Source organism: Mastacembelus armatus, chromosome 15 (assembly GCF_900324485.2).
Source record: "Mastacembelus armatus chromosome 15, fMasArm1.2, whole genome shotgun sequence".
Lineage (NCBI taxonomy): Eukaryota > Metazoa > Chordata > Actinopteri > Synbranchiformes > Mastacembelidae > Mastacembelus > Mastacembelus armatus.
The window spans coordinates 4,753,442-4,779,339 of record NC_046647.1 but is presented as its reverse complement, the minus strand read 5'-3'; the positions used below and the strand labels follow the sequence as shown (position 1 = coordinate 4,779,339).

General features: G+C 41.0%; 1 protein-coding gene across 2 annotated transcripts in view; it reads left to right on the top strand.

The window, feature by feature from the left end:
- Nucleotides 1-446: 446 nt before the first annotated feature.
- The window catches only part of bcl11aa (BCL11 transcription factor A a), a 50,886-nt gene continuing 25,434 nt past the window's right edge, over nt 447-25,898 (top strand). The window contains exons 1-2 of one of the 2 annotated variants that reach the window (XM_026310093.1): nt 447-755; nt 4,559-5,008. In XM_026310093.1, coding sequence (XP_026165878.1) covers nt 701-755; nt 4,559-5,008 — 505 coding nt within the window. In that variant the 5' untranslated portion in view covers nt 447-700. Of the gene's footprint in view, nt 756-4,555; nt 5,009-25,898 lie in introns of both variants that reach the window. The other variant, XM_026310092.1, reaches the window with a different exon arrangement.

The following is a 25,898-nucleotide window of genomic DNA, read 5'->3' as shown; positions in this document are numbered from 1 at the left end:
TTTCATTAAACATCTCTGCCTCTCTCCTCACTCTCTCTCTCACACACTCCTCCCTCCAAGTGGCTCTTGTCCGGCCCCCCCTGATCTCTGTGTCCATTGGCTTCCACCGGGTCTATTTCTCATGTCCAGCCCCCCTCCCCCTCTCCTCCCTTGCCTCTTTCTCTCTCTCTAATGACCGTCCATTCGTGTTGTTATTGCGCGTCCCGACCGTCCCTCCTCCCACTCCCACTCCCACTCGGGTGCCTCGGCCCTGCCCATGTTTTTGTATGTCGGGTGTCCGTCCATTGCCTGACGTTCAAGTTCGCCGGGAACGTCACGTCCGTGCACTTGAACTTGCACGGCTCAGGGGGGGCGGGTGGTGGTGGTGGGGGGGTGAGGGGAGGGGTGGTTGGGGGGGGGGGGGGGGTTGCCATTTTTTTCCATCTCTCTCCCCTTCTCTCTCTCTCCATCCACCTCTCTCTCACTCTCCCTCTCTCTTTTTTCTCTGCTCTCCTTTCTCAAAAAAGCCATGACGGCGATCCCGCGATCCATCTTCGCCTCCGCGCCATCTTTGTATTATTTCTAATTTATTTTATTTTTTTTCCTTGTGGATGTCAAAGGCGTTGGATGAAGATATTTTTTTCCCCACCGGAGTCTCCTCTCTAACCCCGACTCTCCCCGATGTGATCCGCGCTGAACGCCGCCGCCGCCGCCAGCCACCATGTCTCGCCGCAAGCAAGGCAAACCCCAGCACTTAAGCAAACGGGATTTTTCGCGTAAGTAGAGATGAAAAAAGAAAAAAGTAGTTTCTGGCTTCTTTTCAGTTTATTCAGCAAAGGGGGAAAGTCAGCAGAACAGAAGCTTGGACACCGGACGCACCGCTCAGACCCGCGGTCAACTGGACTTAACAGCGTGGTGAGAAAGTGCGACACCTTCGTGCGTAAAAGCCGCTCGGAGATCTCCGAAAGAGAGAAAAAGTTTTTTGTGTCGGTAGACCCTTGTTACTGCCTCTCTGTTACATGGCGAGAATGTGCATTTATAGTCTGTTAAATGCACTCGCTGTGGCTGCGGTGCCCCCACGGTCGCTCCGGTCAGTGGAAACGCGCAGTGCTCCCGGTAGCAGAGCGCGTCCTGTTCGCGGAGCTTTGTGGATGAAATCACTCCCCGGAATATCGTCTGTCAGATACCTCTCTGGGCAGGTTTCATCTGCTCTCCTGCTCTATTTTTGGATTATTCTCAGAAAAAAACTTGGAGGTGGATTTTTTGGATCAAGGGGAGAAAATCTCGTGTCCAACTGTTTACAACTGCCTCCCACTATCAGAAGCTCAGCAGCCGAGACAACACACATCTAGCCTATTTATTTCGCACACTTAAAAAACATAATGCCTACTATGTTGATGTTTAGATGAAACGCTTTCGTCCTGAACCAGCCAGCAGAGCCTGTGCAACTCAGAGTTAGAGGCTAGGAGTACAGCAACAGGACAACAGCATATCTAATCCTGTCTTTTCTTTGTTTTTTCCCATAAAGCCAAATTTGTACAACCACTATCAAATCCACTTAAGGTTATAATGCTTTATGTACAGTTCAGGTAACACACCAATATCAGCTCACTGGTGTGTCGCGACTGCAGCGTGAGGAAAAGCTACAATATTCCAACAATGTTTAGTTGAGACGGCAGGATCTATTTTTTACGCACGACATTTATGCATCACCAGGGCTTTATTTCTAAGTTGAGTTGATTTATGTAGAAGCTCAAGTCTGATGTGTGACGAGAGAGCAGACGAGTGCATTGGAAACTGCGGAGCGATTGGCAAAGTGGCGCTTTTGACCGCACCATGTGCCGTACTGTGCGCCACCTCGCAGCCTTTGAGTGGCTCTCTGAGAATGAAGACATTTGAGCATATTTATACAGCAGTTCTTGATTGCGTTGCAGTATGTTGACTAGCCTTCGCCTGTGTTTGGTTTAGAGTGTGTGTGTCTGTATGTATATGGCCCCGGCTGGGTGACAGCGCAGTCACTATGGCCATGTGCCGTCGCTAGGAGGCAGAGCGCGATCAGAAAATCCAGGGCTGAAGTTGAACCTGATCAGTTTCACTGCAACCCGTATCTACACAGGCTACTATTTGACGATCTCTTTAGAATAAAGGGAGAGTATACAAGACATGGGGAAGGAGGGAGGGGGAGAGTAAGGAAGTGAGGAAAGGGAGGGAGGGAGGGAGCCCCCCACCCTCCCCCCATCTCCAAATCCTCTTTATCACTTTAAACCCACTTTCACTCCATGTGTCTCATTTTTTGTTCTTCACATGTTTATATACAGGCATGTTGCAATCAGCATATGGAGCTTCACCGTAATATGCCTGCAGAACTCGTCTTATTTACTCCTCCCCACCACCACACAAAAAATTTCATTTTGCATAGATAGTCACATTTCTTAACAGAAGAGCTCAGATTTTGGCCTCTCAAGTAAGCATCCATTCGCTGATTATTGCTACATTTAAGAACCTATATTTTCAATTTTTTTTTTTAAATTTCATGCAATTCTGTATTTACATGCTTGAAATTAAAATACATTATTTATTTAGTAAAACGTAGCAACACTGTGTTTTAGTGCCACAACACAATATCACCTCGTCCAGATTAAATTACAGCACTAATAATTTCCACATTTTGTCAACATGGAATTATATTTCTAAACGTCAATTTAAGGCAGAGAATCAGTAGTTCATGTTGTTAAGTTCTCCAAATTTGCGGGTGCATTTAAACACACACTTTATCTGTCTCTTCTAAGAGTGGTTATAGTATAGTCATGCATGTGTTAATGTGTGAATTTAGTGTGCAGACATATACATCTCCTGTATTTCTCTAACCTCCACTGCCTTAAAAACAGATACAAATGAGGGCTTTATTCTAATTTTTTAATTGAACTCTGTGCATGAAGATCTGTTTTGTATCTTTTTTCCAAAATTGTTATTTAGGTCTCTTACCCTTGTATCTCAAGCTCCATTAAATTCAAAATTATCTCAGACCCTGAGATAATTCCACTCTTGAGTCGAACTTTAGTGCAGCTTTACAGCTTTCATTTGATTTTTTTTGTTGTTTTATCCTGAGAATTTAATACCCCGGCTGTCTAACTTTGTGGCATTGTGTTTGACCTGAGGTTAAATCAAAGAGGAGAAGGGCAGAGGGGAGGAGGAAGGTAGAAGGGGCAGTGGTAGCGGTGTTAGTGCAAACCAGGAATTTATCATGTTATCTCCATGTCCCAGTTTGCACACAGATGTCACGCAGGATTGCAGCATTCAAATGATATTTCCTTGAGGGGAAGTAGTCCAAATTCAGTCCCTATCTCTCTTTGTCATTCTCCTCTCTCTCTCCCTCTCTTACTCACACAGACACACACTCTTGTGCATTCCCACATACACATACATGCGCAGGAACCCTTTATCCCTTTTATCAGACAAAATCTGTACCAATCACCCAGACAGTGAAAATTAAAATCTATTTTTTGATTCTCAGTGGTTTTAAGTTCATTAAAATGTGAAATTGGCAGCTGAGTAAAGAAGGTCAACATGCATCAGGCAGCTAACATGGAGTCAGACTCTTCACCTTGGACTGGAAGATTTTCTTTTAAAGAGGGACAGTGAATTATGCTTTCGGGTTTGCTTCTCTAATTCAGCGGCCGCTCTGTTCACACTCCTCTCTTTCTGCTGCAGGACGGTCTGCGCTTGACAAAAGGCTTTTTAAAAACGTAGTCAGGAGTTAATCCAGCCTTGGAGGGGTTAGGAATCAGGTTGAACAGCTCATTTTGGGGAGATTTTCTGCTGTACAAGCGGCTGGTATCTAAGAACTATAAGTCAGGCGCATGTAGCAGAGACTGAGGGAAGAGTTTGCCTTTCTCCCGGACACACACCCTCTGTACTGCCTGCCTTCCCTTCCCTTTCCCTGGCGCATATGTTGGACATGTTTGTCACAGTTTTTCTTAGTGCTGATTACAGGATCAAACCCTGTACAAACAAGGTTAGGCAAGTCAAACTCATCCACATATTTAGTTTTTTTTGATAAATGCTGTGTTTAACCAACATTTTCTAAGCTTTCCCTGTCATTGCAGATGAAATTGTAATCTTTGAAGAACCTGATTTGAGCTTTGCAGCTACTTAGGACATTATCTCCCAGCATTTATTCTTATGATGTGTGATGCAGATCAGCTTGCATTGTTATTATTTTTGCTACATTACACACATTTCTTTCATTACAAGGCACATTTTCTCACTCCCTTATTCTGTGTACCACATGGCAGGCTTTTATTTAGCTTTGTCCCTTTAACTGTGATCCTCTATGTGACAGACTGAAAAAGGCTTGTGGCCTGTTCCTTGTCATCAATTCCCACAAATAGTTGTATCAATAGGTTTAAATTACAAGAGAGAAAAAGGAAAAACTAAACATATGGTTGTTGCTTTTCTGCTGAGAGTAAGCATCATCTTCTAATTTCCTCTTTTTTGCCCACTCTCCTTCTTTCCTCCCCTCCTTCTCTTCTTCTCCCTCTTCCTCTCTGCTTGTTCCCCCCCTCTGCCGCGCCAGCAGCCGAGCCCCTCTCCACGGCTGTTGTCACATCAGAGGAGCTGTCGGAGCGCTGCTTGGAGCACTCGGAGGAGAGCAGCAACCTGAACGGGCACCATCCGGGCTCGACTGTAGGCCGGCTGGGCCGGCTGGGTCATGACGCTCACCCTTCTCTGGAGCAGGACCTGCTGACCTGTGGTCAGTGCCAGGCCACCTTCCCCCTGGCGGACATCCTGCTCTTCATCGAGCACAAGAGGAAGAGATGCCACGGGCTACCATGCCTGTCTGTGGGTCGGGGGCTGGACAAGCCTCCCTCTCCTTCCCCTGGCCTGGCTCTCACCCCTTCCCCCAATTTGGGTTCTTTGCGCAGTCGGAGGCCTGTGGAAGTGGGTGTTCAGGCCACTCTGGCAGATGACGATGATGACCGGTTCTCATCGCCCCGGGGGATTTGCCCCAAGCAGGAGCTCCTCCCAGGTAATCATTGTGCTTTGACACCAGCCAATATATCAGCCACTTTTGGTCAGATTTGACTATAGTTGCTTTGAACTAACACAAAGAAGCAGGAGCTTTACTGAGGCAAGGGTTACCAGATGGCCTACCTAAAGCATACCAATGTATATGTGGTGTACATGGTGTAAATTTAATTTAATTTAATATTTAAAAATATGGCAGATCATATAAAATAACAATAAGTAGTTCACTCCTGTCCCTTAAACATTTTCTAAAACATCACTTGCCTGGAAGCATTTTTTAGGGCCCGATTCAGTTTTTCTTATGAGCACATGTCACTTGGTTGTATATCACCTGGACGGCAGGACATTTTTAGGTGTATGTGTATTTTTTGCACTGTGAGGTCTTTCATTTTCATGTTATCAACAGATTATATGAGTGTTGAAGCCACTGTAGTCTGCAGTCTGGCCTGCGTGTTCCCAGTAATCTGACCACAAGTAAAAACAGCCGTCACGATTAGGGCAAGAAATCTGATTGGCTGAGAATTTGTTTGGGAGTGGGTGTGGTCAGACAAACAACAACACGGGGATGTCACAGGAGGGGAGGAAACCTGCAAGAATACGCCTCTCTTCTCTTTTACATCAGACACAAAAGCACACACACTGGTTTGAATTAGGATGGTGTTCTCTCTCCATCTCTTTGTGTGTCTGAAGAGTCTTCTGTTTTCATCAAATGGCGTAGTGGGAAGTTGTGCATGTGTTTCTGTGTGTACAACACTGTAAGACAATGTATCTGATGTTATCAACCCCAGTCAAAACAATTATCCTTCTACTGATCCACTAAATGCAATGCAGAAAGTGCATGTGTCAGTGAAGCTGTGTGTGTTTTCCCAGTTTGCTCATTTTAACAATAGCGGCCAAATCCCACAGGCAAAGATCTGTGGGTGACCTTGACTTTGTGGTACCACTGGTCAGTGTGTTGGTGTGATTGTGAGTGTGTGTGTGTAAGGGATCTTTGGCTGAAGTGGATGTAGGGAGAAACTGTGTTTGTGTGCGACTTTCAGTCTGGGGAGTAACTGCAGCCTCTTTCTGGGATTGGATGTGCGGAATGTGTGTTCTTGCATAACGTGTGTGTGTGTGTGTGTGTCTGCCTCTCTCTCTCTTATGTGGCCCTAGCAGATGTGTCCTCCTCTCAGTGTGGTTTCCTCCTTTCCACTGTCAAATCTTACCCGACTAAATGCAGCCCAGCTCTCCATTTCTTTCATTCTTTTCCTCCACACCAAACTTCATAGGTAAAATGCATGATTTACCTCCAGTTTTATCTCGTTCTTTCTTCCCTTCCATCGCCGCTCCCAGTGCACAAATCAAATGAGAGGCGAGAGGAAAAAGCCAGTTTTAGTTTTGCTCATAGAGGGAAAGTCGTTTATTTAAAGCATCTTAACACCACTAATTATTTGTTGCAGTGCCATTTTTTCTTCCTTGTGCATTTTAATTAGCAGTAGTTTTTAGTGGCAGGCTGCCTGTACTAAATTAGCTGTTACAGAGAGAGGGAGAGAAAAAAGGGGTGAAGATGAAATACAGCAGCAGAAACACACAAGCAAAATACACTATTCATCACTTTGCTCATTGAATGCAGCCCAGGAATCCTAAATGTTGCAGTTTGTTTCCATTTAGTCATTCTGTATGTGTGGCAAAATGAGCAGAGTAAGCAGGCATTGCTGATTGTTACTTGTAACTGATACAACTATCTTCTCAGATTTACAGTTACAGGAAATTAAGATGTAGGAGATTGTGTTTAAAATGTATTTGACCTTTGACCGTTACCTCTAGGGAACCGGAAGCAAATCTAAAACTACTATATTTTAGCTGGAAGGCGTTAATGCAACATGAAACTGTGTGCATCTTTTTTTAGTCAAACCTGCTTGTCTCTGCATTGACTATACATAACACACGCACACTCCCACTCCCGCCCCACACACACACACTCAGAGACACTCACCAGCTAAACTGGGTTATTAGAGCGATTTACATCATAATACTGGCGTCTGGTTGCTTCAATAGCACTGTGTGTGGGAACGTCTTGGTAGGAACAGCTGTACACTCAGACAGGAGAAGAAAACAGGACAGCAGCGTTATATATCTTGTCTGATGCTGACGTCAAGCTGAACAGCACACAGACCAAGTATAATTAAATGTTTGCTGTTTGGAAATTCAGACTGAAAAGAAAAAAAAAAAACAGAGCAGCTTTAAAACTGTCCATCTGCACCAGGAATTCATCATTGTATTTACATCTCTCTTTCATCTCGCTTTAATCGATGCTTTTCTATCTGGAGCTTCTCTCAGCTACTGGACACACACAAGCACAAACACCACCTCACTTGCTGAATTTATGCAACACATCCATCCTGACAGTCGATAATTAAAGCCAGTATTTTCCTCCCCTGACCCCAGCTTTCATCCTAATTGACCCCAAACTGCCACGGTGAAGTAAATATATGAGAGAAAAAAAAAAAATCAACTGGAATTTCAGCTGCGATTATTGCTGTCCAAAAGCATTCCTAATGACAAAAAAAGGAGACGAAGGAAGAATGCGTGTGTTTCTTATTTGTAAATGCTGCCTTGGCTTCCACTGTGTCTCCACTAAGTTTTACTTACAGTATTCAAGGCCTCTACTCAACCAGCAAGACACCAGAAACCTCCAAAACCACCAAAATGCATTATATTCAGAAAAATCAGCAATTTACACTTCTGATTATGACCTCACAAATTTAAGATATGCCATTCAGCGTTGTGATTAAGTTGTGATTCATTTTTAAGTTACAACAGTTTCTACTGGGTTTAGGTTTTAATGGCAATTTTACTCTGTCTGTAGTAATTTGAGTAAAATATGAGCCAAACTGGATTATTTTCAGTTTGACTTCTTTCGGAGGACTAATTCTAGCAATATTATTTTCTAACCTATTTGATGTACACAGGAAATATTTTCCTCTTATTTTTCAGGAAATCTTTTTTATATATATATACACATACATATACATACATACAGCTATATGGCTGCTTGTTAAAAAAGGTGTATCTAATCGTCCAAGTGCCGCTGCCTTACTGTGAGGCTCAGAGGAACACAAGCATCTGACTTGTGCTGGAAAGCTGCTATTTACATATCAAACAGCTCTGACCAGGGAGAGCCGACACATTACCTGTGTGTGCGTGTGTGTGTGTGTGCGAGCGATAGAGCACTGTACAGGCAAAATGCCGATCAGTGTTGCAAAAAGGCACATGTGGACCCGTGCGCACACACACACACACACACACACACACACACACACACACACACAAACACACGCGGTTAGTGCTCTCTCTTGCCCATTTATTCTATTAATCCCTGACTGAGATGAAAATTCTGATTATAATCCCTGAGGCGCCCCTCATTCAGAAACAGCATTACTAATGTCTCAAAAGAGAGGGGTTTGTGTGTGTGTGAATTTATGTATAGGGATGGCCATGTCTTTTTTTTTTCCTTTTAAATAACATGGTTATAATTGACAAACATTTTTGTCTTGAAAATTAAAATTAAGAATGAATTCTTTGTGGCTCATTTCTGGAATAAATAGAATTTCTGCTGTCCATTTTGCAATTGATTTCTCATAATTAACAGCAAGAATCTTGTCCTCAGTGGAAAATCAGTGATAATAATTTTTCTAATGAGCTACAATTGCTATGTGGCCACTCCACAGAAGTACTTACTGACCACTGAGATTTTATCAATTATAATAAATCTAGAAATTTCCTCAGTCATTTATCAGCCACACTCAAAAATATCCGAGTTTCAGACCTTCATTGTGGCTCACTGCAGTCATCCTGGCTTGAAGCCTTGTAACATGAGAATTGTTAGTCTTATGATTTAGTGATTAGCAATTAGCTTATCGTTACTGGCTAATGCTACCCACCTCAATACACATTAGTGCATTTTTAACACCCATTCATTGTCTGGCTCCATGTCAGATCTCTCTCTCTTTCGATCTCATGTCTATTCTCTCCATTCTCTCTTTTTTCATTTTCTCTTTTGACTCATGGTTCAGTCTGTCTCACTGCTACATTAGCTGTAGATGCAAATCCAGGGCAGCCAATTGATATGGAATCAATTACAGTATGTAGATTGTGTGTACGTGTGTGTGTTTCTCATGCTGTAGCATGTCCCAGTGTGCCCACAAAGAGATTTCACACACTGGCTGCCATTACTAATCTATTGTTGCTCCCTCTTTCAGTCTTTCTTCTTCAACATAAGATTTCACTTAATGGACTGGAGTATACCATTTGAAATCCAGCATTTGTCCCTCAGTGCAGTGAGACTTTCACTGTGTTGGCATTTTAAATGACTGTGTTACTGTATGCAAACGTGGTCCTATGTCAGGAAACGTCAGCTGCACAATAACACAGACAACAGGAATGACCAGAAAAGCTAATAACTTTCCACCAAGGCCAACAGGCTGTATTGTCTTTTATACTCAAGTGCATATTGAGAAAACTGTTGTACTCTCTGTAAATGTGTGGGTGTGTGTTTGTGTAGCTGATCTACAATCCAGACAGACCAAAAAACTCAGGACTCATTGCTGAATAAAATGGGATTTAAAACAAGGATCAGGAAGACATGTTTTGTGTTGCCCATATGGAGCATGTAAAAACTTGCTTTTCTCTAGCCTGTACTGTGAAAGTCTAGACCAGGGAGCCTGTTGATTAATACTTTACCTCATTTAGTAATGCTTACAACACCATACTCAAAAACACACCCATATTTTGTTACATAAGATAGTATTAGGGCAACAAGGTTGAATTGCTGAACTAAATCCTGGCTGCTCTGGTCCTGGTTTTTCATTTAAAGCTATTTACTATTGTTCTCTGATAAGTGAAAGACAGTGAGATATCAAGCATAAAATTGCTTAAGCCTACATTTCCCATAATGCAACTAATCTATTTTTTTAAACCTTCGCTGCTTTGCTTTCCATAGCTGTCATAAGTTTAAGGTCTCCATGCCCAGGCTAAGAGACACTGACGTTGTCATTGGGGTGTCATCCGAGTAAAGTTTCTCAGACTTGACCAAACTCCTGTAGAGCCACAGAATACATTACACTGCTCCCTTCTCAGACTGAGAAATACTAGCAGAGACACATAAACTGATGATTTTCTTTGGGTAGAATCTGTGGAGATCCTGTACGTTAGCCCAGGAGTTGCTGAGGTGCTCTGAACCTTTGACCTCTCCGTGGAGTACAAATTCTTTGTCACAGTGCAAATCAAATGAATCATTGCAGCAAATGATTTTAGGGGGGGTGGGGGTGGGGGGTTAGTATCACAATGTAAATACAATGGGAGAAATGGTCCAGTTGCACAGGAAATGATGATTTGACATGGAGTGAAAGAAGTAAGGAGACAGCCTTACTATGGTGATCAACAGATTCTCACATCACTATGGACGTGTTTGCAGCATAACAGCATAACGACAGCAGGTTGTCAGTTTTTTGCCAGTACACATTGATTATTATCACAAAAAAAAAAAGGAATCTGGTGAGTCTTCCTGGGATAAATACCCAGGCTGCACAGGCAGGGATGTGTTTTACATGTGTGGAGAGTTAGGAATAAATAGAAGATGAGCAGGACATGAGCAGCAATCACCACCACCACAGACGAATAGACAACAACAACATCAAAGGGTAAAAAAGAAAAAAATCCAAGGCAAAGACGTCACACTGCCCACGCTCTGTGATTGACAGCTGATGCCTGGGAAATGCGGCGCAGACACATCACAGCGATGACAACAGTAAATGGAGACAGATCTGGAGAAAACAAAAGATCTCCCAGATTGTCATTGTCACAAAGCAGTCCAAAACAATGACAACAGTAGAGAACAACAAAACATTAAAAAGACCAGTGTTATTTCTCAGTTTGCCGTATTTCGGCTTTGACTGTAGGTCAGTGATGTGTGTGACGTCAAGTGGACTACCGTACACACTCTTTGATGGAGGATTGTTTATTGATCTGGCTCTTTGTGTTTATGTGAGTGATTCGACATCCATGCTACATTTACTCCTTCGTGGTGAGAGGGAAAGCTGCTGTTTTTGGCTCCCTTGCTGCTTGCTCTGTGTGTGTTTATTCCTGTGCACTACACACACACACGATCACACACACACTGGTCTGCTCAGGGGCTGTACATGTAACTCAGCTCTCTTATTATGTTGAAGGCAGTTGAAGGCTTGTTCATAAAACTGTTTATACACTACAAAGCTTATTTATATAGGCCACTGGATTACAGACTGGCTCTACACACACACACACACACACACACACATTCGAATCCCACTGGCTAGATATGTGTTCATTCATCAGTCCTTCTCTTTTTATGTACATGTCATTACATATATAGCATCCCTACGTGCATGTGTGTGTGTTATGAGTGACCATGAAAGAGCGTGTGTGTATGTGTGAGTGTGAGCTTGCAGCGTGTATGCTGGACATCCCTGGTAAAGTGTGCCAGCGATGAGCTAGTAATGTGTGTGTGTGTGTGTGTGTGGCTGGTGTGTGTGTATGTGTGAGTGCCTGGCTCCTTGCTCTGGTTTCATGTTCCCTATTTGGCTGAACTACTCCTGCAGCAGAGCAGCACACACAGCCATCCTGTAACTGTGTGTGTGTGTTGATACAGAGCACATATAATGTATGATCAGTCCTGTATGAGTGGGTCTAATCTTTTCTTTTGGCATTGTGAGTGTACGTCTGTTTCCTTCTCTCACTTCCACCACGTTTTCCACTTTAAATCCTTCTTCCCAGCAAGTTGAAATTATGTTTAGTGCCAAATAAAGTAGGATTCAGCCTAAAAACAGGATAACACATGTAATTCTGATGATCTCAGGCAACTCACTTGATATTTTTTCAACATGAGCTAATACAATACAAGACAATTGCAGCTCCTGATATGTTTCCTCAGTAAATGATGCTTTTTCATTCAATTTTCAGTATAAGAAGGAGCCAAAAACAAGGTCAGTTTATAGTTATGGCCCTACATTTTTAAAACCTTAGAACTAATATTATAGTTGATCTACGAAGGATCTCCAAATCTGGTGAATTGGTCAGAATAAAAAAAAAAAAAAACTCACAAAATTACATCATCAGAACTGAGACATTTAGATCATAACTGCTAACTGACATGATAACTGCTTAATTATTTACAACATTTTTAAAACACAATAAATTCATGCCTCCAATTTCTCTAATGTGAATACTTGCTGGTTTTCCTAGTAGAGTCTTGGGTGGACAAAATAAACAATGTGAAGATGACACTGTGGACTTTGGGAAGACGTGATGGCCATTTAGATTTTTTTTCTGAGACTTAACAGACCAAACTTTAATTCTTTTTGCATATGTGTGTTATAGTCGGGGCGTGGTGGTGTTGGATGTAGGGTTTGACCATATCATATTTGATAATGTTGACAACGTGTCCGAATGGGAGTGGGGGGGGGGGTTCTTCTTTATCATATATGTATGTATGAGGATTCTGTTATGCCAAACTATCCCATGATTATTTCAATCTCCAAAACCATCTTCCATACACAACTACCACCAATAATGAGCAAGAAATAATAATTCTAAACATAATGTACACATATCTCTATACACATATGTAGATATATATGCACCAGTACACACACAGGCACATGCTCAATCTGGTTTCCAGGCTAATGGAAACTCAAAATGAGGGAGAACCGGCTTTATTTTGGGGAACAATTATACTATGGGATCCATTAGAACTGACTTCAATAAAATGTCACATTTTTATTTTTATTATTCCCATCACCATGCTTGTGTTTTTGCAATTCCTCACATATTTTCCACTTTGAAGGAAACATTTCCTGTCATACTGAAACATTTTAAAATCAGTGTAAAGCGTCCGATAAAAAAGAAGCAGCTATATCTTATGATTTTTCAGACACTGGCTATTGTCACAGTAAACCCTCAAATTACACCGTTCCATCCTCAGATGCAGAGGTACAGACTATTTAATAATTCTCAAAAAAGTCCTACACATAAACACACACACACACACGCTGTCATCACCAGCAGCACTGACTTTTCCCAATAATTTGCGGAGGCTCATTTGAATTTTAAGCGCTACTTTAATCTTCAAAGCTCAAATAGCTTTATGAATATGCATGCAGTGGGCAGACTTTAGTTCATTACCTAGTTGTAAATTCTAATGACCATTAGGTCCTCACAGTAATTGCCAATTGTTTTGCATTTTTGATTGGCCTATTACCATGCGCATTCACTGTGCACATCAGCCACGCTTGTCAGAGCCGGCGTGTCAAGGGGTGTTTGTGCATGTGTTTTCATGTGTGTATTTTCTTATTTGTTCCATTTGTGTGCATGTGTGTGTGTGTGTGCGCGCATGAGTGAGAGAAAGAGAGAGCCAGAGAGAGAGAGAGGGAGAGAGAGAGAGAGCGCTGGGTGTGTTTTTTAGGCTAATAGAAATGAAAGTTGCATTTTTTTTTATTGTGTAAAGATTGAGAGCCGAGCCAGAGATTGGAAATATTTAATTTACATGATGTCTCGTCTGTTCCCTCGTTACTCTGCTTGTCTGTGACACACGCACACACACACACACACACACACACACACACAAAATATATCCAATGCAAACCATCTGGCTCTCTCCCGTATGTGTTGGTCTTGACATGGTAAAATGAGTTCTCAATGCCCATCTCTCTCTTTCTGTCCGCCTATTCATTTTTAGTGTCTTCCCCCCCTTTTCACTTTCTTGAACAAACAGATGTCAGATACCTTTCTTTTCTCTTTCCTCGTTCCCCCTCAACTCTATCCAAGGCTGCCATGCTGGAGACAGCAATTCTTCTTCCTGGGTGTGTTTCTCTGTAAACATGGATGAAAACTCCTAAAAAAAAGATAATTAATTCTATTGTTCTGTCCCCAGCGGTGGCTCTTTCCGTGTGTCTGTATCACACAAGAAAACAGGCACCTGCGTGTAAACACTCACATGCACACACCTTCTGTTTCTTTTGTACTCAGAAAGACGCCCGTTTTGACAGTGCTTTTTACAAATGGATGACAAAAGAAAAAAGCCAATAAAATAAGTCAATTTTCATCTAATAATGAGGCTGGACAATTAAGAAAATAAGAAAAAAGATGGAAAAGCAGGTACAACAAAGCAAGAACAACTGGTGCACAGGCACTAATCTTTATGTTTTCTTCCTTGGTTCCCTTTGTTGCTTTTTTTTAATCTCTCGTCTTCCCAGCTTGTGTACAAATGCTGTGAGGGAGATATGCGAACCTACATAGTGATGAAAAGGAATTTTTAATTGCCCAGAAATAAGCAATGTTACAAACGGCCATGTAATGGCCACAGCCAAATGGAAGGAGTGAGTGTGTGTGTGTGTGTGTGTGTGTGTGTGTGTGCGTGTGTGTATGTTTTGAGGGGTTGTCTCTGCTGGGACTCACAAGGCCTGTTTCCTGAAGTCCCCCCCCCCCCCCCCCCCCACTACAAACACACACACACACATGCTGTATACCTCTGGCTGCTGTTACTCACTTCAAAGTTGTTAATATTCAGCTGGGAAACTGTATCCAGAGCACAACTAAATTATTAAGCGTATGAACTTTTTAGGCAGTAAGATGAACTGATGGGCCACATCTATGAGATCCTCCTCTTCTTCACATGTGTGTGTGTGTGTGTGTGTGTGTGTGTGTGTACATGCCATCTCCTTCTGCCCAATGCTTGGTCTTTGGCCAAGGGCATGCATAATTGATCCTGTGCCTGCTATCATTTTCTTGAAGTAATTGCCCCACTAAGATATGATGAAATCTAATGGATAATTTATCCTCCCAAAACGGATAAAGAACAGCTAAAATGTAGTTTTTAGGCATTTATGTGTGTGTGTGTGTGTGTGTGTGTGTGTGCGTGTGTTTAGTAGTGTGTTCAAATACACACATATAGTACGCCTGTGTGTGGTCAAATTAAAACAATAACTGACATTGCCAAGGGGAAAAACACCTGAAAATTCTGTAAAAAGTCAACATTTCTAGGATGTTTTTTAATGTAGACTATGAGTTTTTAATGGTGACATCAATCCTTAGATTTATAAAATACAGCCCATCATTGCATGTGCAAAAACTATGCCAAAAAACTATGTGATGTTTTCTAGGAAAAGCTGCAGTTTTTTCTTGTATTTAAGGTTGAGATCTGAAGGTCACAGTTTAATTCCTGCAGCATCAATGGGATGGAAGAAAATCCATCCATTTTTAAATATTGTAAAATGCTTCAAGAATCTTGAGAGTTTGTCAAATTTTCCAAACCTGCAAAGGAACCATACAATTATTGAACTGAAGCCAAAATGACAAAATTGCCCTCAAAATTACACCGCCAACTTCGTCTATACTCCCCTCAAATGTTCAACTTGACCTGCCCCCAAACTAAAAAAGCATGTACTTAAAAATAAAGACATCACCTATCTTGTTAAATAAATATTGAAGTGTGAAAGAGACTGTAATTCCTTGAACTCTTGCCCTGCAACAAATAAGCCAGCAGCAAAGCCAGTCTTTTGTGTGAGTGTGTGTGTTTTTGAAGCAAAGACCAAAGGGAAAAAAGATAGCACCTTTTCACTTTCCCTCTCTCCGTCTTCCCCCTCTCTTTCTTTGTCAGTCTCTCTTTTGCCTTCTGTTTTTTTCTGCTGTGCTCTCCTGCAGTTTACTGGTGTAAGACAGATGTGCTTGAACATGCTCTGGACTGCACTTAACATTGCTGATCCCCCACAACCCCTGACACTCACTCACGCATGTACACACACACACACACACACACACACACACATCACTATTTGAGAGTTGAGGGGGGACGAGGAAAGAGAAGGGGGGAGGGTGGAGACTTAAAAAAAAATATATATATATACATATATATATATATATATGTGTGTGTGTGTGTGTGTGTGTAATTAATGAAATGGAATCTAAACCTTCTTTTGAATATTGATATATTTTTTACTAACTTGTTGAAAAGTGTCTGTTCAGAGGTGAATTCTTAAGTAAAGCAATAAATGTGTGTGTGTTTGCATGTGTGTGACACACCCTTAGCACCATCTGCTGACAGACAGACAGACAAAGGGACACACATGCACATACACACTGTTTATCCTTGCTGTACAAGGGAAATGTAGACCCCGGACAGCAACGCTGGGAGAGGTGTTGAGAGAAACTGGGGGATGGGGAGAACTAGACAGAAGACAGAACGAGAGACACAGGGACAGGAGGAGGAGAGGGCATAGGGGTAGAGCACCCTAGGGGGATAGGGGATGTGAAACAGAGAGAGGATGAAACGAGGTAGGAAAGACTGGGTTCTGGCTGTGGCTGTCCATTAACAGATGAACTTGGCCAACGTCCAACTGTTTGATGAGACGGGTGTTGTAGGGCCCTGGGTGTGAGGGCCACACATACACACACACACACACAAACACGCACACACAGTTTCACACATTGTCTTTCCTTGCTCTAGCTCTGCACGCTAACCCACTGTTAGCGTTCACTGTAAACTCTCATTCCCATTTTTATCTACTTACTGTACATACACACCTTCTATCTCTGTGTTGCACACACACACACACACAAACAAACACTTCAATTGGACCAGTTCAGACTGGTTTGCTGTCATAGAAACTGCTACACAGAAGTAAAGAAGGGAAGTCGGAAAAAAAACAACAAAAAGGTTCAAACACACAGAAAATGGAAAAATAAAATTTTAAAAAATTACAGCACATTTCTACTAATGCCTGTGACCTGCCGAGCCCTCCACTTTAAGAACTGGAAGGATAGAAGGAAAACTGTAGAGAAAGACACATAGGCAGAAAGAAAGCAGGAGGAAGTAAAATATACATATTTTTAACCTTTGTGAAACTGTTACTTGTGTAACTGAGAGCAAGTTGACAGTGCAGGAGAACATTTATATTTACAGCAATAGCCTGGGTCAGGAGGTGCAGCAGGAAAGAAAGAGGGTTACACACACTGGAAATGTACACCAACAAGCTGCTGCTGCTGAGCAGGTTCAGTGGGTTTGATGCCTTGCTTAAGGGCACTTTCACGTCAGTGGGCTGTCTGGTTGTAGCATGGTGGGAAAGCGGTTAGGAGTTGTATTTTAACTTGGCAGCTGTAGTTTTTGCTGTCATGACATTCTTTTACTCGATCGATGGGGCTGGTGCCTTGTGCATTGGTATTTTTAGTTGAGCTGTCCTTTGAAGATACGTGTTATGTTGCTATTTGTTTGGTTTTTCTTCCTCTGTTGTTGTCCAGTGGGCAGTTCAGTGCCTTGCTCACAGGCACTTTTGTGTATGTGCACTTGGCTGTTTTAAGATCGTGTTTCTAATATTTTAACAGTGGGTTTGGTGAGATTTTAACTTTGAAAAAAAAACTATAACTATATCTAGACCTGCCAGGCGCACACTAGACTCGCATTGGTATGATTTTACATACACACTATCCTCTTCACTTGTAACAAGAGACGTGTGACTAAAATATGACTATAAACATACAGGGTACCAGTGAATTGGTGACATATACATATATATTCAACATCAAGACAGGTTTTTAATATAGAAGTCACAGCTTGACAGGTTGCATTTAACAAAATGGCTTACTACTGATGCACAGCTTTAATAAAATGAAGGAAATAAAGGAAAACGAAGCTCTTAGGACCTCACTACTGTGAAATGGTATACAGGCACATTTTTGTTTTACCTTGGTGGAAAAGTATTCAATATTATTTAATATTTAATATTATTGTAATAATATTAATAACATATGTGTGTAATTCAGTACGTGGCATACAGTGAGAGAAATGTAGATTTCTGATATTTACTGCTGCTTAAGATTCATCCAGTGGTTGTCAGTGGTGCTGTACAGATGTGTAAGGCTGTGATAGCTCAGAACATGACTTCTGGACAGATGATGGAAATGTATTCTCGCCTTACCATGTCTCCATCTGTCATTGCACTACAGTGTATTTGTGCATATCTTGTGGTCCATGCAAATACAAAATAGAGCTTCACAATAAAGGTATGAACACGCACACATATAATGTACATAATATATACTGCATTTCATAACAATACATATGTGTAAGTCCTGACATACAATAATTGATTTAATGTTTTACAGTGCATAGATGACATTCATCAAGGATTGGTCGGTGTGTACTGTATGTGCTGTATGTGTGAGTGTGCCATATGATAGGCTAGGTGATATGAGGTTGTGGCAGTGTGGGCCCTTATAGTACATGCAAGTGTATATACATGAACTGTCAGCTGGACACCATGAATTGCACCTATAAGTGATAAGAAGAGACTAAAACACATACAGAAAATATGGGCCAATCAGCTGCTGTAACTTGCCTCCCTGCAGCTATGGCGGAGGTACCATTAAACAGGCACGGTTCATTTCTCATAATTTCTCATCTTCAGTATTTAAGTCAGAGTATTAAACTGTTGATATGGACATTAACTAAGTTCATTTTAAAAGAACATTAATTGATTGTTTGGGCCCTTGGGAGAAGTTGATCAAGCTGTAAACACAACATTTAACATCATCACTTTATAAAGCTCATGTGGCTAACAGCCTACTCAGACATTTCAGCAAACACAGGTCAAGTAATGTAGTAGTGTTGTTTGTCCAACTGATACATTTAAGTCCAATATTCACTCTCCTCTGACTCTGTTTGGGTTTCCTGAGCAAATTATCTGGCTCTTTAGCTGCTAAATGCTTTATTATACTCACCAGTTAGTTGCTAAGATTATCTTTTTGCAGGTTGTGGCTGGGTCGGTTAGTCAGGTTTCGTGCTGAAAACAGTGGCCTCACAGCTGGAAATAATGTAATGAATATAGGAAAGTTGTGGGCCATAAAGCCTAAGGACATAAAAACATTCAGTAAACTTGGATAATTCTCTTTGCACTATTCACTATGAACATCATTTGACCTATTACTAATAAAATGTTTTATGAATATTTATTTAAGTTATTTTATAGACTAACAAGCTAACTAACCATCTGCCAAGTCTTTTCTAGTTATCTCATCAGAGGGTTTATCTGGCCTCGCACACTGAACCTGTGATTTTTACCTTGTTTTTACATACACTGTTTAGGATTATTTGCAGACAAAATTTGACAAGATTCTTGCTCCGTTCCAGACTTTTATAGCGGATGAAACAGCTGGTTATCAAAACCTTTTTGCCTTGAACTTTCTTACTGCCTGCTGCTCTTTATCATATGACTGTGTCTGAGTCACACTACTTTGCATCATCCCTCAATGAAACATCTTAAAATTCTAGAAAAGGCTGTTAGTGGTAATATTTTTCAGCCTGTTCCTTTGTGAGCAATTGCCATTCAAAAATTGCATTAGAAATGTTCTCAACAACACACACACACACACACACACACACACACACACACACACACTCACCCTTAAGGCTTGTAAGAGGTGTAACTTACTGTTACTTCCTTTGGCTATATCTATCCTCAGTCCCCTTTCTGCAGGCTGTTTGTGTGTGTTTGCTGTATTAAAAATGTGAGCTGTTTGGCTTGGAGCTATCATATTGGCTACCTTCTTTTCTGCAGTGCTCTAATCTTATGTAAACACAGAAATCAGCTCCCAGCTCGCTCTGGCAGATGCAGGCCAGCAGTGATGTCCCACTGTGATATATCCCTCTAAAGCTTGGATTAAAAGTTTAGAGGTATGGGGCGTTTAGGTGAGGGGGGTTTATGTGGAAGGGGAGGGTGGGGGGCAGCAGTCCTGTCTTTATACCTGAGAAAAAAGACACAGGGATTGAACTAAGGTCATAAGTTGGTTTACATCCAGGTGCTTTATATGAATGTTTTCAGGCATAAAAAAAAATGCACTAATTATTGTGGAGAAAGAAATGTTTCACTCCACAGGGTTGTTTTACAAATGAAAAAGCCACATTTATTTTTCATTAATGGGATGGTGGCAGCAGCATGCGTTTAAGTGTCCAGTCTGCCAGAAAACCAGAAGAGGAAAAGTGAGGGAGGGGGAGAAACATTCCAAAAGAGAGACAAAGATAAAGTGGACTAAAGAGAATGAAAGAAAAAGATATCTACACCACGCTGAAAGAAGCATGTTGTGATGTGACCCATGTCTGGCTCCGTGTACGCATAAAAACATCTGTCTTCAAAAATATATTTTATGTATGTGTGTGTGTGTATGTGTGTTTATCTGTGTCTGTGGTTGTCTCTGTGTATCTGCGTCTGTGAATGATCTATGGTTTGTGTTTACCATGCCATATTTTGGCCTGGCCTGCCGTCACTGGCGTATGAATGATAAATTGCGGATGTCCATCGGATTCACCCGAGCACCTGTGGTCCCCTGCTCCCCCGGCCGTGTGGCAAGAGAGCAGAAATAATAAATAAATAAGAAAAGTAAGTGATACACATAAAGGCCTCTTATAACTTTTTTTTTCCTTCGGGGGTTGTTTAGAATGCCAGATTCTTTAACCCCTTTTTTCCTGTTGCTGTCGATTTTCTTGCTACATCCACATATTTTCCTAATGAGTCAGAAATCCAGGTCTGTTTTTTGAAGCTTTTCCCCCCTGACACAAATATCCAGGTAATTTAAAGCTGCATCTACGAATTATTTACATACCTGATTGATCTGCTGATTTCAGTTTATAAGGTTTGTTGATTTGATGTCTTCAGATTGCGTGTGTTGTTTGGTCAAAGATACTTTTCATGAATTTAAAACAGAAAAAAACATAGCAGCTTCATTCTCCCATTAATCTATTGCTCTAATCACAGAGGAAAACTCTAGGACATTTATTCATAAGTTTATCTTTCCTTTATGAATTGCTTATGAAGTTTTTAAACTGCTGACAGAATAGATGTTAAACTTAATTTAAACCTGTATATTACTGGTGCTTGGCTGGTAAACGGAGATTATCACATGCAGACTGAGATAATGTAATCACTGGCAGAAACAAGGATTTTATAATCCATGAAAATCTTGTTTTAGAAAAACATATTTAAAGCAGGGAAGAGTGTGTATTTGAGTCAATGTTGTATTTTACCCAGGGAGCAGTGATAAAGACATTTATTTAAATAAAAAATCCCCACCCACCCATCCCCCACCCAACACGTTCTTGCACATGGACAGCCCGGTTATTGCTAAAGGCAAAACCTAGTGGAAACACTGGAATAAGGCGATGTGATCATAAGAAAAGAGAAAGCCAGTTGGGGAGTTGTTAACAAGACTTCGTAGTAAGAAAATCTGTTTTTGTTTTTTATTACGGGTCTAGATATTACGAGGCGGGTTTGAAATGATAAATGAGTGTGCATGTAAGCCGTTATTACAGTGAAGCTGTCCACCGTGTAAGTGGATTAGAGCCTTTGTGTTTTTGGGTCACACTGAAATTAATTTCCGATGCAGACTGCTTCGTCATCCACACCAGAGCTCACTCACATTTGAACGCAAAACTTTTTTCCATACATTTCTGCTATTACACTACCTTCTTTTGCTCTGCTGCTTATTTCTCATTTGCTACTTGTGTGTGTGTGTGTCTGTGTGTATGTGTGACCATATACACTTTTTTATTTGTTTGTATATGTTTGTATTTTATATTTCTAATGGCATATGTGCAGTGTCCAGTGGCTTGATGTTGGATTTGTGGTGAAATAACTTGTCAGCTCTGTCTCTGCCCTTTTAAACACATGCCTAATTTTCTCTATCTGTATATGAGTCTGTGTGTGTGCATTCTGTCCTGGGCACTGAGGCCTTCAAAGCTTCACTACTCATCCCTTTCTTCCTCCACCTCTTTGTTTCTGTCTCATCTTCTTGTTGTTTGGTCTTTCAGTCTCCCTCTACATCTCTCTGCAGTCTCTCTCTCTCTCTCTCTCTCTCTCCCTGCCATGTTTGTGTTTTCCCTGCCTGCTTGTCTCAGTAACAGTAAATACCCTTGCTACCTGACACAGATCCACCTTTCTACTTGACCGCTCACACAGAGAAGGGCAGCTATGAGTGTGTGTGTGCATGTGAGTAAAACAGTTTATTCTCCAGTGACCCTCTGCCCTCTGGTTTAAAGGACTGAGTGAACGCACATGCTCACACAAATTCTCCCCCAAGCAGCTCCCCTCTCTGAGATAAAACACAGGTTTAATCTTTAACACCGTGTCCAGACTGGCCTCTTTGCAGGTGAGGAGAGCCTCACAGGGAGGTGTATGTGTGTGTGAAGCTGCTAGTTTCAGCCTGACCTAAATGTGGAGGACAATAGCCTGGAGGTTGTGTGTATCTCTGTGTTTGTGAGCACATACTGTACAGCAGTTGTCTAATTTACTGCCCGTGTGTGTGTGTTTGGTGTCTTCCCTGTTTGCCTCAAGACTTTCAGCTACGGTCTTTCTTCAGTTGGTGACACAGCTGTATCAGATATTGGCTTTTTCAACTTATCGGTGTATGAGAGCTGGTCACTCTGCCTCAGACTGTCGGTGTTTGGTATTACATAAAAAGTAACATATTTTTCTCACTTCCTTTGAGGTACATTTAACAGTGGAACTAGTTGTGGTTTTAGTTGTCAGTTTTTAAGATTTTTGCATTGAAGCATTACATTTGAAAACAGTGTCTTTGTTAGTTTGGAAAATCCACGCTGTCAACAGTTTTCACAGGGACTTTTTCTGCAGAAAGTTAGTTCCAATGGAAATGGTTTACAGTGAGATCTGTTGGTTACCCAGTGTAACCAAAGCACTGTTTTTGGAAAGACATTTTCTTGCTAAATTTACTTTTTCACCAATGTAGGTATCAGAAGAACAGAAGAAAACTGGTTTGCTTCAGCTGTGTTGGAGTGAGGACAGAAATCTCAGAAATGGGCATCTCCAAACGCTCTAGGCATAAAACTATAACTGTGTGCATAGATTAATACAATTTTATAGTTAAGTGAGAAAATATATTTAGAGTGTACCAACAGTGTACCAAGAGCTGTTAAATTACTTAAAAGGTAGAAAGATATTAGTGCCCTAGCCAATAAATGTTCCAACTCCATACTATACATACTATGATTTTATTTGAAATATATCATCTTATTATACTTCTGTCGGGAATAAGTGCATAGCTTTAACTTTAACCAGTTTTTCTAAGAAATATATATAAGACAGTAGCATTTCTATTGATTTGTGTGTTTCCCACTGTGTCATTTAGGAGCCAATGTGACCATTGCACATACAGACTGACACCTTTCGCAGATGCTTAAATAATACACAGTAGAATTACTTTATGTAAGCACCAAATGAAAGTTTCATTTAAGTTTTCCCCACATGCCTCCACACTCAGTTATTGTACTTTCTGTTTTGCTGTTTTTCATTCACACCTTAAGTTACTATCCTTGCCTATGGTCCTCATCAAGTGTGGACAGAGTTTGATCTATGTGCAAAGGAAGGTTAAAAGGGGCTGAGCCGTGTCATTTGACAACCAGGCATTGTTCAGCACGCATCACTGTGATAGTCTGAAAGAAATATAAAGGAGGAATTTAACCATGGTGTAGCTTTAAAACCAGAAGTTATGCCATAAACTAAACATCACCATAAATGATTCTTTTTAGTTCCCTTTTGTTTTCTTTGATGATTCAAATTAGAAAAATAAGTGGCTGTTCGTTGGAATAAAAACAGGACAGGACTGAAGACCACAGGCAATACTGGTTATGAAAGTTCACATTTCATGGTGTTAAAATCAAACTCAGAGCCTCACACGTGATACTATCATCTGTTGAGCCACCACAAGCTGGCAGTGACTCATTCCGAGGTGGAAAATCATTCCTTCAGGCCAAATTTTTGCTATGATAGATGCCTAGGAATATTTTGTGCCCATGGCTTCTTTAAAATCCTAGAATTTGTGTTTCTATTGCAGAGTTCTGTGATGGTGGTGATGTTTGAAATGGAGATATTGACCTTTTAGGAATATTTACCATGTAATGCAATTATACCACTAATGGATTTGGCCCACTGATCTTTTTATGCACTGTGTCAGCGGGCCAGTAAAACATTTCTGGCTTTATTACAACACACACACACACACACGCACACACACACCATGCAGACCAGTCTGGCCCTGTGCTTGTTTGTGAGTGTATGTTCAACATCTATAATCCTCCCTCCCCTGTGCAATCACACACAGGCTCAAGTGCACATGCAGGCATGCACACACAGACACAAAAACACACTTGCACACCAGACCCCTTGCGAGTGTGGCTTTGCCAAGTCAGGCGGCAGACTGCCAGAAAAAAGAAGGGGCTGTGATTGGGGTGAAGGCTCATCTGCTGGGGTTAGCCAGCTATAGCCACACACACACACACACACACACACACACACACACACATACTGACCCAGCGGCCATTTAGATTAACAAGGTTAATTAACTCAACACGGCCCCAGCCCTGGCCACAGCAGAGGGGCGGCAGTCTCAGGCCAGGGTTACAGCAGTGCTTGCTGTTTATGTGTGGGCTGCTAATGTTTTTAGCTACATGGGTCAAACCTGTGTTTAGGTGGAGTCAGCAAGTGCTAATGAGCTAAATACACACTGCTAGAGTCCTTAGGTGAACTATAGTATAGGTGCAGTTACAGCTGACCAGCCAATGTTATGCACCTGTTTTATTTTCTAACACATCCATACTGAAGTACAATTCATTGATGATAAACTAGAAACTATAGTAAACATACATAAAGACAAATTAATATATGTTATTATTAACAGTCTTGCCCATGCTACACTATACTTTAATGTTCATTACAACTAGTAGGTATTTTATAGGTTATTCTCTTACCTCAGTGTAACTATAGCTTTAGTGTTAACTTCATTCTTGACTTTGGAAACGGCTTTTAAAAAAATATCAGCTCAACATCCTCTTACTTACTTTTTCTGACCCGTTGACTAGCACCTCATAGGCTGTACCAGCAGATGGAATGTACTAAGGTCATGGACAACTTTTTTCATCCTCTGATGAAGACCAGGATTTATGCTTGAAATATCCAGAAAATGCTCAAAAGAGGACCTTGAGTTAAGAGACTTGTGTTTATGTATATCATTATTCTGTAGTAGTTTTCTGTGAGGTTTTCTGTTTAAAGGGGCACTCTTAACAATTTTATACACTTAGCTTACATTTTATAAGGTCAAGTTACTTGTTATGAGGAGTATGACTGTAAAAACACGTGCAATCTTTCTAAGCTTTAAAAAGTTTGATAATCCTTTATGTTGGTGGGGATACAAAATTCAGTGTCAAATATTTCAGAGAAAACCTCTGATAAAGTGATGGAGTGGATCTTGAAGGATGAGGGCATGCTATTGTGGAGCATTATGGGAATTGTAGGATCAAATGTCTTTCAAGCCTCTTCTGTACTTGAGACTAAAAGTCAGAATATTTCTGCCTCTGCTTTTTTAGTGTCACCTTTCCTTTTTCATCATTCTCTCCAGCTGCAGCAGCAGCAGCTTTATTGAAGCACCACACTAAAAGTTAAAGTTAATGGCACTGCTGCTGTTATATTTGTTGTTAACATGATGTGCTTTGAGACATTTTAATGACTCATTATATGTTCTGGTCACAGCTACTTAATATCCAAAGTTATCCTTATAAACAGTGTTACACACAGACATGTGTACAATGCAGACCAATACTCTATATATGGAGCGTCTCCTTTTAAGAAAATCCAGTATATTTTCTTTATTTCTGTGGCATAAAAGAGCTAAGATCATTGTTTTTTTTTTTTTTGTACATGTTTTAAGTTCACAATGCATGTACTGTGTATCACAGTGTATGCATAGTATGCTCCTCAGTACTTGGCCATATTTGATCTCCCAATTACTTCCCTAAAAACAGGAAACAGTTTTAATTTTAA